The 17228-nt window shown below is 36.1% G+C and overlaps 2 protein-coding genes across 6 annotated transcripts in view; both read right to left on the bottom strand.

Moving 5' to 3' along the window:
- bdg (bedraggled) overlaps positions 1-2826 on the bottom strand; it is a 62217-nt gene extending 59391 nt beyond the window's left edge. Inside the window, exons 1-2 of one of the 5 annotated variants that reach the window (XM_067772112.1) lie at positions 2740-2826; positions 2336-2571 (exon numbers count right to left, since the gene is read on the bottom strand). The gene's annotated coding sequence lies outside the window, so the exon portion shown is untranslated. Of the gene's footprint in view, positions 1-2335 lie in introns of all 5 variants that reach the window. The other 4 variants (XM_067772113.1, XM_067772114.1, XM_067772115.1 and 1 more) reach the window with 4 other exon arrangements.
- A 6428-nt stretch (positions 2827-9254) lies between these two features.
- Positions 9255-16947, bottom strand: Diap2 (Death-associated inhibitor of apoptosis 2). Its single transcript, XM_067772117.1, has 4 exons — positions 16790-16947; positions 13404-13843; positions 12585-13327; positions 9255-9957 (listed from the first exon to the last, which is right to left on the bottom strand). The coding sequence occupies exons 1-4, from the start codon at positions 16859-16861 to the stop codon at positions 9869-9871; spliced, it is 1344 nt and encodes a 447-aa protein (XP_067628218.1). The 5' UTR covers positions 16862-16947; the 3' UTR covers positions 9255-9868.
- Positions 16948-17228: the final 281 nt, after the last annotated feature.

Consider the following 17228-nt stretch of genomic DNA (forward strand, 5'->3'; position numbering starts at 1 on the left):
GGAAGCATCTTCGCTCTTATTGCGCTACTTTCATATATGTACATAGTAGAGGTTTACGCCGATCACTTTATCGGCGGCGACGTAGGCGGCGCGCCGGCGTACGCCGCTGTTCTTACTTTAAAAGCTTGATTTTTCTATTTAAAAAAATAATATTTAGGAAAGGTTTTGTTTGTATGTATTTAAGGAAATCAACGTGTTGGCCATTTCGGAAAGATCCGGGGTTTTTGCATCAAAATCTCGCAGACCGTTCAGAAATTTTCAGGAGTAGCTCCTTGCGAAGGGATTGTCCCTCGTTCGCATGCTCCAGAGAGGCTTCGAACCTAACCCTGGTCTTTGGAATTGGTACTGCTGCGTCTGCTGAAAAAAAATAGAGATACATAAAATAGTCAAACTTTTGTCTGTATATCTCGTGCAAAGCGTAGTTTCACCTAGGATTAACTCCAAATAATCGTCGCGAACACAATTTCTTTAAATCATGTGTCGCTCCTTGGCGGTCACGCATAAAGGCGACTTAGGGTTGCTATGAAGGGTCTATTAATACTCACGACTATCGTGTCACAGGGCGCCTTCAGTTTTTTCGGCTGTTTTTAAGAGCTAAAATTTCCGATGTGCGAACAGTAGGAATCCCTACCACCAGTCGCTACCACGCCTCCTGAGCCTCACACCATATCCCAGTACAGAAGATATAGGACTGCGACTTCGAACTCATACCTTCGTCGCCTTCACTTTCCTAGAAGCTCTAGGTGTAGCCCCGAAGAATTTCCACCGGATGCTTTTGTCGTGCTATGCTGCCGAGCTACATCAGAGAAACGCCATGAAACGTTAGGGAGTGACTATTCGGCCAAGGATGCCGCCTTCGAAATCATAAGCAATCTAAGTGGAAGTCATTGCGTAATGGGTGAAAATCCGTATAATCCTCGGGGCATCTACATAATTAAAATTTGAAAGGACCCTGGATAAAATTTTTAAAATGTAGACCAAAGATTGCAGAGGTTTGTGTTCACAACATTGATTTCAATAGTCTCCGTTAAATCAAATTTAGAATGAAAGTCGACGGATTTTAAGTTGAAAGTTGTTAACTATTGTTTTCCGGCCTTACGATATAGGAGCTCATTATGGATGACCGCGTAGCTTCAGTTTTCAGACAAGTTCCACTGTCCACTACGTTAGGGTAGTATCACACACGGTCATTAGTTCCACTGTCTTGGGAAAGCTTTTGCTTCACCACTTTGAGTGTTCTTGCGAAGGACAAAACCTCACCCGGTAGATATATGTGCCTACGTATTCACAATTGTAAAAGGAGCCGTAACGTGTAGGTGATATTTAAACTTGGTTGATAGGCTATAATCAATGTGATTCACTCCAAGGGACCAGTTTTGGATAGGGCCGCCAATTTTAGGATATGTCAAACCGGGAGACTTGGGTATTGAAGGATGAAGTGTGAAAATCAAAATTAACATTTCAGAGGCTATTGTATAGTTTCGCAAATAAACAACAGATGTTTGAATGCAAGACTTAGTGATTTTTCACACCCTTCTCATAAGTACATATATCCTCAACTTAAGTATGAGGTAAGAATAATTTCAAAGGGGTGTTTATGCCCCTAGAACCTTCTAAAGGATTTTGCATCACTGATTTCGCTTATTCTTGATGACAATTTAAAAACATGTTCGCCTTGGGTCATTTTATTTGAATTAATTGTTCATTATTAATTTTTTCAAAAATGCAAAGTGAGCATATAAATTTATTATATAACTTTTCTTTTAGTATTTTGTTTGAATAAGTTGCCGAATTGGGTGATGGAAAGTCCGTGTTAAGCTGACATCGAAAGCGCCTGTTATTTTAAATAACTTTTGAATAGTTATAAAGAGTTAAATTTCGCAATTAGTTTCTTGTAACTGGCAGTGATGCGCATCCGTTGATACCACTTTCGACCATATCCGACAAATTTTCGACATGAACAATAAATGGCCTAAACAGTCTTAAACGAGTAGAAAATATAGTAACGCGCCGGACGCCGCGCCGCCACTCCGATATTTTTGACATTCGGCGGCGGCGTGCGAAAAACGACCAAAATCGGCGGCGGCGTTTATCGGCGGCGTATATCTCTAGTACATAGGTACATACCTAAGTACGTAGGTGTTTGTAGTTATGTTCGTTGATTTGTATGTAGATAAGTGGATACGTGGATACGTATGTATGTACATTTATACATGATAGTGATATACATAGCTAAAAATAAGGGCATCCAAAAAAAACTAAATTTTTATATTAGCCTCTTTAAACGCTCCGTATTTCTTTTTTTTTGCTAGTACGAGATGTATTGGGTACTCACCAAAAACAACACCATATATCGCACGTACTCTCGGACTTTTATATACACACACACACACTAATGCGCTACTTTCAGATTTAGTTCCACTTTAGTTTATTAAGCAACAATCATTACTAAGAACATCTGAATGATGAATTTGGAATTTTGTTTTATATTTTGAACAATTTTTTATTTTACGCCCACATTTCATTCACTTGCCCTTCTTTCATTATTATTTTTATCGCAGGTTTTTATTACTACATAAATTTAAATAATGCTCATTTTAGAAATTTGGTTGTAGATAATACGAAAGATAGCTGTGTACTACATATGTATGTATATGCACAAAAAAATAACACATATGTATGTATGTATGTTTACCTATTGTAGATACATACATACAATCATATGCATTTACTATATACCACTTGCACACAGACACTGGGTCCGCACGATCGTCCGATCTTTCGCGCGCTTATTTTACCGTGTCGAGTGCACCGTTGGCGAGTGAAGATTTCAAACTGAGGCAAATGCTTTGCCAGCTAATACAAAATAGTGGCAAATAGATGTTGCGCTTGTGAAAAAGCAGAGCATTTCCAGGTCAGATATTTATACGAGATAACTACAAAAGAGACATAGGGAACACTCACAGAGAAATCCCGCGAGCGCTATTCAGAGTTTGTACCGGGTAATTCCGTGAGAAATGTACAACAAAAACAAATAAATTTATATGCATGGTTTTAAAAGTTTTGAGATTAGGGGCTCCTTGGAGAGAAAAGAATCTGCATGTAAAAATGTATTGGTATTCTGTATGGTGTACTGGAGAATAGCCGTTTTTTTTACACGCGTATCGTATACGTTTGTTGTCAAGAGATTATAGAAAAGTTATCGAGTTTGTATCACAAAATATCGCACGTTATCGGTAGTTTCAGAACAGTTTTCAATTATTGGAATTTGGAATAGAAAACTTATATATTTTTTATCAAAAAATTATGGAATTGTTATCAAATAGTTATCCACTTGATATCGAAAGTGATCGGTTTTTTATCAGAGTGTAACTAATTTCTTCTCAACGATCCATCGGTTTGTTATGAAAGAGAAGCCAATAAAACTTTGCTATAAAATCCGATGACTCCATTTTAATCCGGCTATACTATGCCGGTATGAAACCAAGAAGATGCCAATGACTCGGATAATGATTCGCTGTCAGTCTTATTTATCTTAAAATTTTGTATCACACCATAAGTGTGCTAACTCACCACACCCCTACAATATCTAACCCTCGGGTACCAAGTCACACACAGCCCCAACCCCTAGAAACCATCACTATCATACCGCAAGCAGGCTAACCCACTTAACCCTGGGGCCTGCGTTTACTCGTATATTTTTCATAAAATAAGTCTTATTTACTAGATATCTCACATCACAAGACTCAATTCAAGAAAATTAGTAATCGACTATATCATGTCTATGTTATCTCAATCGGTTTTCAGGTGTAGGAAAATTTAGAAACTTGAAAATTTCAAAATGCGATATCTCAGCGAAAAAATGATATTTGAGCAAACTTAACGCCATTTGAAAGAAGAAGACGTGTATTTAAAGATGCCATCCTTCAATTTTGGTGAAAGAAAACATCTATATATAGTCCGGCTTCTGGGTCTGAGATGCTGTCGGCCTGTGTAATAAGGCGATAACAAAACAATAAATTGTGCTGAATTGAGTATTTTCTTCCATACAAACTTTTGAACACAATTTTTTATGAGAAAGAAGACAATTTCAGAAAACCAAGTTTTTGAAAACTCAAATACTTGTTTTGAAAAAGTTAATAAAATAATTTGCAATAAAACTCATTATTATTTTTTATGCGAATTTATATATGAAGAAACCCAATATATTTATTTAAAGAAATATAATAATATGAGAACTTTGAAATATTTTTTTAAGTTAAAAAATAAATTATATTTTGGAAATGTTAATTGAATGAATTTTTGCAAAACTTGATAAACAAAAAAATTTATTAAGTGACATAATAGTGATATATTTTATCGTGTACTTTTATGGGATATTACGGCTCCGGCTTATTCTTTGCGCTAACATCCTTAAAATATTTGAATCATGTCCCGTTCTGAGTTAAAAAGATAATTTGTGTTTTTGCAAGTAGGCCTTAATGTTGTCTTGGCATATAGAAGCATTACACTGCTCTACAAAATTAAACTTTTTGCATTACCCTGGATCACCACTATTTTTTTTATTTGCTATATTCCCCTAATTATAAAAATGGTCGAAATTTAAAATTCTATGGATACGTTTTTGGTTTTTTTTTTTTTTGAAAAGGGAGATCCATTGATTTTATCATATCTCTGGAACGGGTTGTCCGATTTTGTTGCAGAAAACAGCATATAATAGCAAATAATATTACCTTAAAATTGTTGACATACCATTTTTTTAAATACTTATTGGTTTCAGAGTTATTTGCATTGCATTTTAAAAAATCGATTTTTTGTATTAAAAATTTCCATTTTTTTTTTTTTTTGAATTCGTAAAAAATCGAATGAGACAAAAACTTACAACTCTTATTAGATGATCGTAAAACTGTGAACATTCCAAATCAGGCAAGCTTTATTTCATGAAAATCCATGGATAAACAGTAATATTATTAACAATTAAGTGAATGAAGGGAAAATACGTATTTTTAATATTTTTGTTTATTTAGCTATTTAAGATACCTTTATTAAAGAAATTCTACAAAATTTAGTAATTGAAATATTTAAAAATAGTTTCTGCTTTTTGCTTGTCTACTGTAATTTTCTGAATTTGATTCTCGTATAAGAAACCAATTATAATCCCCCATCATATTTTCGTTCCAGAATCCTTGATAACGCTCCTCCATTGACTTAAGTTGTTGGTAAAATCGTTCTCCATGCTCGTCACTGACATCACCAAGATTTGAAGGGAAAAAATTCAAATGGGAGTGTAAGAAATGAATTTTTAGAGACATGTTTGCACCTGAAATTATATGTATATGTAATTTAGCGGTTACAATTATGATGAATATACAAAAATCATATCATATTCCTACTTACCGATTTTCGAATAGTTGGTTAGTAAATCAGAAATGATTTCCTTATAATTTGAAGCCCGATTATTTCCTAAAAAATTTTAAACAATCAGCCTAAATGAGTTCCAAGCAGCCTTTTCATCGGGTGATAGTAACGTCTCGAATGTTGAGTCCTGTAGTAGTTTTCGGATTTGTGGACCATCAAAAACACCTTCAGAAATTTTTAAAGCGGATAATTTTGGAAATATTGTTTGAATATAATCGAATGCTTTTTCATTTTTATTTAGCGCTTTAACAAAATTCTTGACTAATCCAAGCTTGATGTGTAATGGCAAAAAAATGGATGTGTAATGGGGAAAATCACATTATCCTTTTTTATTAGAGCAGCATATTTTATATTGTGTGTGCCTACTTCGTGATTGGTTCTTTGTGGCCAGTCCTCCCTTACATAATGTGCGCTTCGATCTCGGCTATCCCAAAGGCAAAGAAAACATGTGTAACCACCTTGTAGTCCAGTTATCATGTTTTTCATAATGACTATATTTTAAAAGTTTGGACATGGTTTCATAGTCTCCTTTATATTTACGGCGTGTGCGATGGGTATTGATGGCTTCTGATTGCCATTGTGTAATAAAACTGCTTTAAGGCTTTCTTTGTTACTATCAATAAATAATCTCCATTCACTTCATATGTTTGGCCAAGCTTTCCAAAAAGTCCAGTTATATCATAGCAAAAACATATATTGTTTTTATTTCTATAAAAACAAGCATATGGCTTATGTCGCTCGCGATAGGTAGTCATCGTAACCTGTTTTTCTAATAAATGTCTTTCTTTTAGACGGGATGCAAGTAGCTCTGACTTATCTTTGGAAGCTCTAGGTCTCTTATAAGATCATTTAACAAGGACTGTGTCAGAGGCTTTGGGCAAAATCCATCTGATACGCTGGAGATTTTTGAAGACGAAGAAATAAGCGATGGAGGAACTTCAGAATACGTATCATGTTGATTTTCAGGACGTGGAACTCCATCTGAATCTAGCACGGGAAGAGTAAAACCACCAGCTGAAATCGTGGGATAAGACCAAATCATATGTTTTCCAAATCCTTTTTTTTTTTACTTAAACAAAAGTAACAGCTAGCATCATGATCACATGTTTTTCTCCACAGCATAGGTTTTTCAATTTGCATGTTTTCTCTGTGAAAAATTAGTATCATAAATATTTTTAATTAATAAATGTAATTGTTACTTACTGAGGGTAGGATTTCCATTTCTTTAAAATATATATACAGCTATCACAAATTGAATTTGGCGTCCAATATTGGCTCAAATTCTCAACATCTATCTTAAAATAATCCTTATATGAATTTTGTAGTGAAATAGTGAAATTTCTCCGCCTTTTTGCTGTAGTGTAAAGACCACATACATAACAAAATATATTCGGGTAATTTTTGCAGACAAATTTTCTACTGTTATTATTAATTTTTTTTAAATTCACTAACCAATTAATAGTTTTTTACTGTTGTTGACAACTTGACTTTTCGCGATCAGGAATGATAGTTAAATAACATTGAATGAACTAAATGAATTACTTTAAATAGTCGTAGGTCACTTTGATTTTCAAAAGTATGTATCTTTTTTAAACGGTTTTATTTAGCTTGAGTTGACAGGCAGGCCGCATGCACGGCAGGATGCACGGCCGTTGTGAACGAATCTTGTAATTGAAATTTAAGTAAATTCCCGATAAGCTACAAGCTTGAAACTTGGAATATAGTTCAGAACCCGATGACAATGCAATAGCAAGAAAAAATTCGCCGCTAGGTGGCGCAAGGATCGAGATATTCGCAAAATTCGCATTTGTGGTCCGATTTGGCTCATATTTGGAACACATAATACATGCAAGAATAGAAATCGACCTGTGAAAAAAATCCCCGCTAGGTGGCGCATGGATCGGGATATTCACAAAAATCGTATTTGGGGTCCGATTTGGCTCATATTTGGAACACATAATACATACAAAAATAGAAAGCGACCTATCAGAAAAAATCGCCGCTAGGTGGCGCAAGGATCGAGATATTCACAAAAATCGTACTTGTGGTCCGATTTGATTTGGTCCATATTTGGAACACATATTGCATACAGTCCAGTAGAAGTGACATCAAAATATTTTGGAGTTGGAGGAGGGACAAGCATACGTGGCGAAGGGTTGAGTAAAGTCTTTGGAAGGATTATGTATTGAGGACTTAGGTTGTTACAAATTGTCAGGAAAGAGTCCTTGTAATAATGGGTCACTAAATGAACTAAATAGAATGAGAAATAATAGGCAATTAAATAAAGACTAAAAACTTGAAAATAAAATAATTAATAGAAAATTTTTAAGTTAAACGGTTTTATTGAAAACAATACTTACATGAAATAATAAAAATACGAAAAGCTAGAAAATAATTAGGTAGGTCCTAGGTACTAGTCATCACACTCCTTATCAATCTATGGCGTTGATCAGAGAATTAAATAAAAGCGTTGGACGCGTCATATTTCTATTGATAGTCATAAGTAAAACCAACTGAACCTTAATCAGGTTATGCTACGCCTCACATTTTTAGAAATTTCACGCGCCCAACGCTTTTATTTAATTGTCTGATCAACGCCCTAGATTGATAAGGAGTGTGATGTTTAGTACCTAGGACCTACCTAATTATTTTATAGCTTTTCGTATTTTTATTATTTCATGTAAGTATTGTTTCAATAAAAACGTTTAACTTAAAAATTTTTTTTAATTATTTTATTTTTCGTTAAGTTTGTCACAATCGACGACAATATACCATACAGGGCAGGCATCTAATGAATCTGTAAATTTGTTAACCACTACCTGCGAAAGGGTTTGAAAAAAGGGGTTTTCAAAAAAACTTCACATGCTATGGGCCTGTGCAGGCTGGTATGTTCAGTAGGTAGGTATAACAGTTTCTATGACGGAGTGATAATTTGATTTTTTTGTTTTTATGATTTAAGCATTCTAAGAACATCGCAAGAAATACCTCAAGGAAAAAGTTGTATCTATTTGATAACAAATATATATGACCATACTTCATTCTTACGAAAACCCGCGTTGGCAACTTAAATTTTCCATACAGTATGAGGCATTTTTTCTTATGATCTGCGTTTTGCCGTAAGAAAAATTGACGGGGAAAATTTCTTGAGTGTCATTATGGAGTTTTCTCATTTCTGGCGATGCCCGTAGTAAGTTTTAAAAAGACAAAGTTGCCCCAAATTTCATACCTAAATAATTTGTTTGTAAAAAACTATAATAGGCTTGATATGCAAAATTTTCGCTAAATTGGGTATTTTCACTTTATTGTCAATAAAACCAACATTTATTCATGTATTTTTACGAAATAAGGTTTTAATTATTTATAATATTTACAGTTTAAGACCGTGAAATAAAATTGGTAAGTTTTTAAAACCTTCGATTTTTTATGAATTTGAAAAATAAAAAAAATTCGATCTTGCAAAAAAACCGTCGATCATATCAAAAAATGTGCTTATCAAGACTTGAAGAAAATTTTGCGTGTTTTTGTACTTAGGGGGCCATAATACATCGAAATTAAATAATTAGACTTCAAAGTAATTTCTCTTGTTGACTAGTGTTAGCTTATCGCCGCAGGTGTGGATGTTCAGCTACAAATTGTTAACATGACAAAGATGTTGCATACTTTTAGGCACAACGAATGGCGCATCTTTAAAGAACTACGGACTCAATCAGTCTATGTGAGGTCCTCATGGACCGGCCAGTTCAACCTAAAGAACCGAGTTTAACGAAGTTCACACAATAGCAAGCAGCACATCCCCAATTACCCATAAGATATAAACGTTATAATTTTAATTAAAATTTTTTGCATGTTATTGTTTTATTTTTGTATAAATATTGCATTTTATTTCATTGTTAATCTTTTTATTTCCACATAAAATACATTTAATAGAACAAAACACATTACACATATATTCTTTAATTATAATTCGCACATTCGATATTCATTACGAAAACTATAGTTTCGAATTGGACTTTTTGAAAGTCGTAAGTATTTATATAAACATAACAGACAAGATATAATAGTACATAATTTGATTTTGTTGCAAAAGGTAGTTTGGTATAGGTAGTGTGTACATAACATACAAACAAGAGTTTCATACATATATATTTATTGTTCAATGATATTAGTAAAAAGCTTTTGTGTGTTTGGTTGTGTTCATAACATTGTCTATATAGTAATATTTAAAATTAATAGTGAATCCATGCATATACTTTCATTATTTCAATCTAACATTGTAACATTTATCCATACACAACATATATGATTATGAATACATGTATGTTGGTATGTACTAAAGCAATTTTTTTAAATAGTAACGACTACTACTATGTAATCAACAAATTGAATTATAACACATTGTAAGAGGAAATTATTCGTGTGTGTGAATATGTGCTCCAATCCAATAACATATTTAGGATAGGTAAGTGCGTACGAAACCTTTAATATCTGCGCGACACATAGGACATTGTCCAACACCAGGCGCACACTGTACACAAGTCACTGTAAGTACAAAGAAAAATTGTTTATTATTGTAAAGTCGTAGAAAAATAATAAAGTATATAGTATTTATATACCCAGTTGTGCGTTTTACCAATAACTGAAGAATGTCAGAAACATTAACAAAATTCCTAGGTTTACAAATAACCAACGGTCCAACAAACCTGACATCTTTGTAACACTCAACAAAGCTCTTCCTATCCTAAATATAATCCCCGTGTTTATGGGGTAGAGCTTTCTCGATTCATTTGCTTATGTGTTCCTATTCATATATCCATTCTTATCTCTATCGCCAACTTTAACTATCGATGTTTCGAAATGCACCTCTATGACCATGACGCTCTCCTATCTTTCTATTCCTATCGCTGTCTTTTCCCTGATGTTATTGTTATGTTAACAGTGCCTTTACCCCGATCCCAATCTGTATCGCTAATTATATATATTTCCCTATCAGTACCTTTGTACAACTATATGATAGTTTATATCATCATAACTATTTCAAGAAATGGGATAATACTAAAGCTCAGAAACAAGCTTAGATAGAGTTCACTTAAATCTAGTTGCTGCACGGTCAGCAGTTGTTTTATGAGCTTATGTCGTCGTAGTTTATTAGGTTCCAATGTTGGTAATGAGAGCTACTTCTTCTATTTTGAATAGCTTGTATGAATGCCCTAGCGAGTGAGCTTGGACTAGGACTCTGTAGAGCAGAATAAATCGCTTGTTATTGTAGCAGCCTGTTCTATGTAAGTCCATTTAATTTGTCCCTACCAAAAATTGTCACCCTCCCAGCAGAATAAATCGCACAACTGCTTGATGCATCTAAAGTACAGACTAAGTCTATAGACATCATTATTTGGTCTTCTCATCGCGTAAGTGGTACACCGAAACTAAGGCTTTATCACCATCACCACTATATTAGATTAGATTATTTATTTATAGAAGCCTAATTCGTAAATTTGAAAATATTACAGTTTTTTATCTTATAGCTAAGGTTTTACAATATTCATATAATTTTGTTTTAAATACTGTTATTTGGTTGCAACTTTTTATATCCATAGGCAGATCATTGTAATTTTTCATACCCTTGTAGAAAATGTTCTGTTGATCAATTTCAGTTCTAAAAAACGGCAATTTGAAATTATGTTTGCTCCTAGTATTTATGTTGTAAGTTTGCTCAACTAATGCTATATTTTTATTTAAATACTCAGGTACATTTCCATGTTTGATATTAAATATGAATTTCATGGAGTGGAAAAAAATCTTTTGTTTCACACTTAACCAGTCTAAAGTCTTCAACATGTCAGCCGTTCGTGTATCTCTAGGTTTCTGAAGAATAAATCTCATGCATCTATTTTGAAGCTTGTCTACTTCAGTACACGAAGTGCGGTTCTATAACTGATTTATATAAGATTATTTTGTACTTTTTTTGAATGAATTTAGTTGTTCTCTGCATTTTATTAGCAGTATTAATATTATTTCCACTTATCATAATTAATGCATCATCCGCAAAAAGTCTAATTTCACAACTTTCGATAGCATTGACTATGTCAGTTATGTATATAAGAAATAATATAGGTGCCAATACTGAGCCTTGAGGTAACCCTATGGGTACCTCTAATTCATCCGACGTCACAGCATTTATAACTGTTTTCTGCTTTCTCTGCTTCAAATAGTTGCGGAACCATTTAAGTTCAATATCAGTTATGCCAATCCGCTGCATTTTTTTTTATTAATATCTCTCTATCCACCGTTTCAAAAGCTCTTTTGAGGTCAAGGAAAACTGAAACCACTACTTTTTGGTTGTTTAGCTCTTCTTTCCAATCAGATATCACCAAGTTCAGCGCTGTCTCACAGGAATGTTTTTTCCTAAAGCCTGACTGCTGGTAGTCTAGTATATTATTTACTTCAAGATGATTCACCAACTGATTCTTAACAACGACTTCGAGAATTTTAGCATCACTTGGCAGGGTATTTATGGGTCTAAGTTCTTCAGGTTGCATTGTCTTTTTAACTTTTTCCACAGGTATTATTGTAGACGTTTTCCACATTTCAGGTACCACACCATCTTCTAAGCTGTTATTGATTATTTGAGCATAGAAATATCCGGTATACGATATACAATCTTTTAGTACACCTTCGGATAGCAGTTTTCTTCCATCTATTTTATATTTAAAGTCTGTTAGGATATTTATAACATCATCGGTGGTAATTTCAGCAAACTTTAATTTTGAATGGACTTGTGTATCCTCTAGTGCTACTTGACAGGTTTCGATGTTATTATTAATTTCAATCACACTGTTTACAAAAAACGTATTAGGCTTCTAGTAGAATCTATTGTTTAGAGTGGCTTTAATCCACTCCGCTGTCATCCTCCTTAGGGTGAAACTTGTTTTTTAAGACGTGTTGCGACAGGAATTCGAGTACTAGCCGCACAAGTAACTAGCTGAACAACAAAGTCATTGGGTCTATGATGCTGATGGACATGTACAGCAATTTCTGGAATGCTTTTAAAATTTCAGACTACCCTTGAACGAACAAACTTTAAAAAAATCAAATATGCTAGAACAACTGAGTATAACAAGAGACAGCTTGTTTTACAATAGCAACAATGGACACATCAGTATACATACCTAAATGTCCGCACGGCAAAAATACTACACCAACTTCTTCATCTAAACACACTTTACAAAGCCGTGCATCTTTAAGTCTTCGATTTTCCTCTTCTAATGATAACGCTCTACTTAATGTTGGCTCTGTTATTGTTGGGTCTTTTGCATCTGCAATCGTGCTCTTATCTCCGCTTAAAGTTGCTGGTTTATTAATATCACAAGTACTTTTCGATTGTTGTGTGATTTCCGAGGAGCAGCTAGGTTCATTCATCGCATGTGCATGCATTTGCTGTTGAGCAGCATTATTATGATCCGACGTTGTTGCTGTTGTTGTTGGTAGTGTAGTATTATTTAATGTTGTATTATAATTATCACCGGTAACACTATTACTGCTGCCAACACCTGCTTCGCCTAACATATTTATAAGACGTGACACATCACCAGCCAATGATGCACTCAAACCTTCTGTGCATTGTCCACGACCGATGGGTTCTGCATCTTCTGGATCACCAAAAACCGCTTTTATAAGATTTTCAACAGTATCATAGGGACGTCCCGCAGTGAGCAGTTGTCTTTGTGTAGCATTTCGTATGGAGCCACCATCAATTCCAATCTCTAGAGCTTGCAGCACTGGTGCAGTCATCATAGCTTCGTCAATAGTCATCTCACTATTTAACTGTTGGCCCGATTGACGTGTTAGATCTTGTACATGTTGTATATAGTTGGCACCTTTAACTAAACGTACAAACTGGCATTGCGGAAACCTGTACGTGGACAAAATGAAGAAGTTAGTATTTTACAATTTAAAATTAAAGGATATTAAAACTCAGGTGCACCTACCATTTAGCATGTTCAAACCATGGATCATCCTCACGCTGCCAAGAGCGCAAACCAATATTACAATGAAAACAACGCACTTGGTCGTCTACGTTTTGATAATACAGCCCAGCTTGTGCAAGTGCATCAGGTTGCTGTATATCGGGTATTGGCCAATTGGTATATGTTCTCAGTCGTGAGTCTAATGAGGAGAATTTTGATTTATTCGGCGGTGATATTTGTTGTATGCCCAAATCGCGTATTCCATTGCTCGCGATTTCTATGTGTGGACCCAGCTGTACACGCGGGCAATCGGGAAAGAAACGTTTGTGCTCCTCAAAAGCGTCGTCCTGCTCCTCCCATTTGGCTATGATGCCCTTACACCAGGCACATTTAACTTGATCTGAACGGTTCAAATAATAAAAACCTGCTTTCGCCAGTGATTGTGGTGAAATATTTGGATTCTGTGCAATAAGCAAAAAACATTTATCAAAGTTTATATAAATGAGAAAACAGAGAGAAGAACCGTAAGGTTTTTATTCAATCCCAAAACGAACGAACGCTAAAAGAGCAGGTTTCTTAAGTGAAAATATCTGCCGACTTCTTTCTTGAATAAATAAAGCCAAATATCAAGAGTTCCGAAGGCTACACCAGCTAATCGCAAGCAGTGCACCACTTGTTGTTGTTGTTGTTGTAGCAATGCTCGCCCCACCCAATAGCCGCGACCGATCACAAATTGTCATCAATATCCTCTAACGGGAGTCCAAGGAAACTTGCCGTTCCAACAGGGGTGGACCATAAGGAAAGGGGTGTTAGAGGCGTTGGTTCCACATTACAATTAAAGAGATGGTTGGTGTCATGTGGGGACACATTGCAAGCAGGGCATACATTTTGTATGTCGGGGTTGATTCTGGATAGGTAAGAGTTTAACCTGTTACAGTATCCAGAACGAAGTTGAGCAAGAGTGACACGCGTTTCCCTGGGGAGTATGCGTTCCTCTTCTGAGAGTTCTGGATATTTTTCTTCAAGTACTGGATTCACCGGGCAATTCCCGACATAAAGGTCCGACGCCTGTCTATGGAGTTCACCAAGGACCTGCTTGTGTTTTTCCGCTTCATACGGCTGGGTTCTCAGGTGTCGTATTTCCTCAAAATGCTTACGGAGATGACTCCTTAGGCCCCTAGGCGGTGCTGGTTCGTCAATCAGATGTCTGTTGGGATGCCCAGGTTTCTGGGTATTCAACAGAAACTGTTTGGTCAGCATCTCATTTCTCTCCCTGATGGGGAGTATTCTCGCCTCATTATGCAGATGGTGTTCTGGGGACATAAGAAGACAGCCCGTGGCGATTCTGAGAGCAGTATTTTGGCAGGCCTGTAGTTTCTTCCAGTGGGTGGTTTTTAGGCTTGGCGACCATATGGGTGACGCGTAGCACGTAATCGGCTGGCTAATTGCTTTGTATGTGGTCAAGAGCGTTTCTTTATCTTTTCCCCAGGTACTGCCAGCAAGGGATTTGAGGATTTTATTACGGCTCTGAATTCTTGGAACAATTGCGGTTGCGTGGGCACCAAAATGTAGATCCTGATCAAACGTCACACCCAAGATTTTGGGGTGTAGGACAGTCGGTAGCGTAGTGCCATCGACGTGGATGTTCAATATGGTCGACATTTGGGGCGTCCATGTTGTAAATAAGGTCGCGGAAGATTTAGTCGGTGACAATGCCAGGTTTCGCGAGGCGAAAAAACTCCTCTTGTCGTTTGTGGAGGTTGGAATAAAAAACGCCAAATCTCTCAAAAACCTACAAACCATAGGATTTTAGAAGAAGCAAAAGTGCTGGTATAAGTGTGGTGAAGTATGTGAGCCTTTAAAAATCGAGAAATCGAGGAGGGCTGCGCAGTAGACTAGGACTCTATTGTTGTAGAGCTTCTTAAAAGGAATAGCAGTTCCAGTTGCTTATGTTGTTGTTGTTTTTGTAGCAGTGCTTTGTCCCACCTAACAACTGCGACCGATCACAAATTGTCATCAATATCTTCTAACAGGGGTCAGAGGAAACGTGCTGTTTCAACAGGGGTGGACCATAATGAAAGGGGTGTTAGAGGTGTTCGTTCCACATTGCAAGCGGGGCATACATTTTGTATGTCGGGGTTGATTCTGGATAGATAAGAGTTTAACCTGTTACAGTATCCAGAACGAAGTTAAGCTAGAGTGACTCGCGTTTCCCTGGGGAGTATGCGTTCCTCTTCCGCAAGTTTTGGGTACTGTTCTTTGAGTACTGGATTCACCGGGCAATTCCTGGCATAAAGGTCCGACGCCTGTTTGTGGAGTTCACCAAGGACCTGCTTGTGTGTTACGGAGATGACTCGTTAAGCCCCTAGGCGGTGTTGGCTCATCAATCATATGTCTGTTGGGATGCCCAGTTTTCTGGGTATTCAACAGGAACTGTTTGGTTAGCATCTCATTGGCTTATATAGAGCCAGTTGCTTATAGAAGAGTTGGCTGCGAAGTACATTACAATGTCTTTTGTATCACCTGATAGTGTTATGGTAAGTCATGCACAAGGTTAAAGAGTAAGACTTAAGCCTGTTACAAGTCCCAGCTCGAAGTTGAACCATAGCGGCAGTTGTTTTTGCTGTGTAGTTCACGTTTTTTTTACTACCTTACGTGGAAGTTTGGCTTTGATTTCGACATTCTCGAGCGTAAGGTGACAATGGTTGTGGTAACGGGACCTGCTCCTCATCAAACGTCAAGTTCTATATTTTCGGTGCACGTCTTGATGCTTCGCAGATACTCCGTAGGAAAATGATTAGTATTTATTTGTTTGACATTCACCAGGCATACGGTACCTGAAAACTCAACGGTATGAAGAAAAAGAGCACAAAAAGTTCCTCACAGATATCCACCAAAACGCGTCGGACCTTTATGACATGAATTGCCCGGCGAAGCCCGTTCTTAAAGTTAAATACCCTAAACTTGCTGTACAGAAAAGCAACCTCCCCAGGGATCGCGCGTCACTCTAGCTCAATTTCGATGTGGTTAGTGTAACAGGTTAAACTCTTTACAGCCCAGAATCACACACATAATGTATGTCCTGCTTGCAACGTGTCCCCACTTGACACCGACCAACTTTTCAATTGCAATGCGGAACCTACGTCTGTAACGCCCCTTTTTCTCTGGTCCATTTTTTTAGCTTTATAAGCTAATCCTAGCTTCACTCAATTTTCTACGGTAGTAATGAACTCAATATAATTGCTTGATATGACCTTACCAAAGTGAAACTAAAAATTGCTGAAACACTACGCACTTCTAAGAGGAAGCAAACAAAATATATATAGACACAAACACACAGATATGTTAACTTTCGCAATAATACACAGTTTGTATTCTTTGACACCTAAATTATTTTATAAACTCACAGGCCAGTTCTTAAATGTGGCTAAACGATTTGCTTCCAATAAAAAATCACTTTCATCAACAGTATTTTCCATTTTTTAAGCCAAAAGATAAATATTTTACTTTTCTAAACCAAAAACCAGCCTTTCGGACTAGTGATGTGAGATTCCTATTGACAAATTAAGTACTCATGTGTCAGCTGTTCCGCTATTGTTACCCGGTAATTGTAACTCATAAAGGCCCCGTTTTTCAGTAAAAGTTCAACTCAGTTTGTCAGTTAAGTTAAACTACGCTTAAACTTTTTCTTCAGTTTTTCAGTAAACTTTAACTGAAGTTTAATCTGAGCTTAAGCTGCCCATCTAGCAGGGTTAAACTCTAGTTAACCTATTATTTATTTGCTTTCGTTCGAAATGGCGTCCAATATACCCAACAAGCATTTGGGCTTGAGTACCAAAATCTCAA

The sequence above is a fragment of the Eurosta solidaginis genome, chromosome 3 (genome assembly GCF_040869045.1).
Source record: "Eurosta solidaginis isolate ZX-2024a chromosome 3, ASM4086904v1, whole genome shotgun sequence".
Classification (NCBI taxonomy): Eukaryota; Metazoa; Arthropoda; class Insecta; order Diptera; family Tephritidae; genus Eurosta; species Eurosta solidaginis.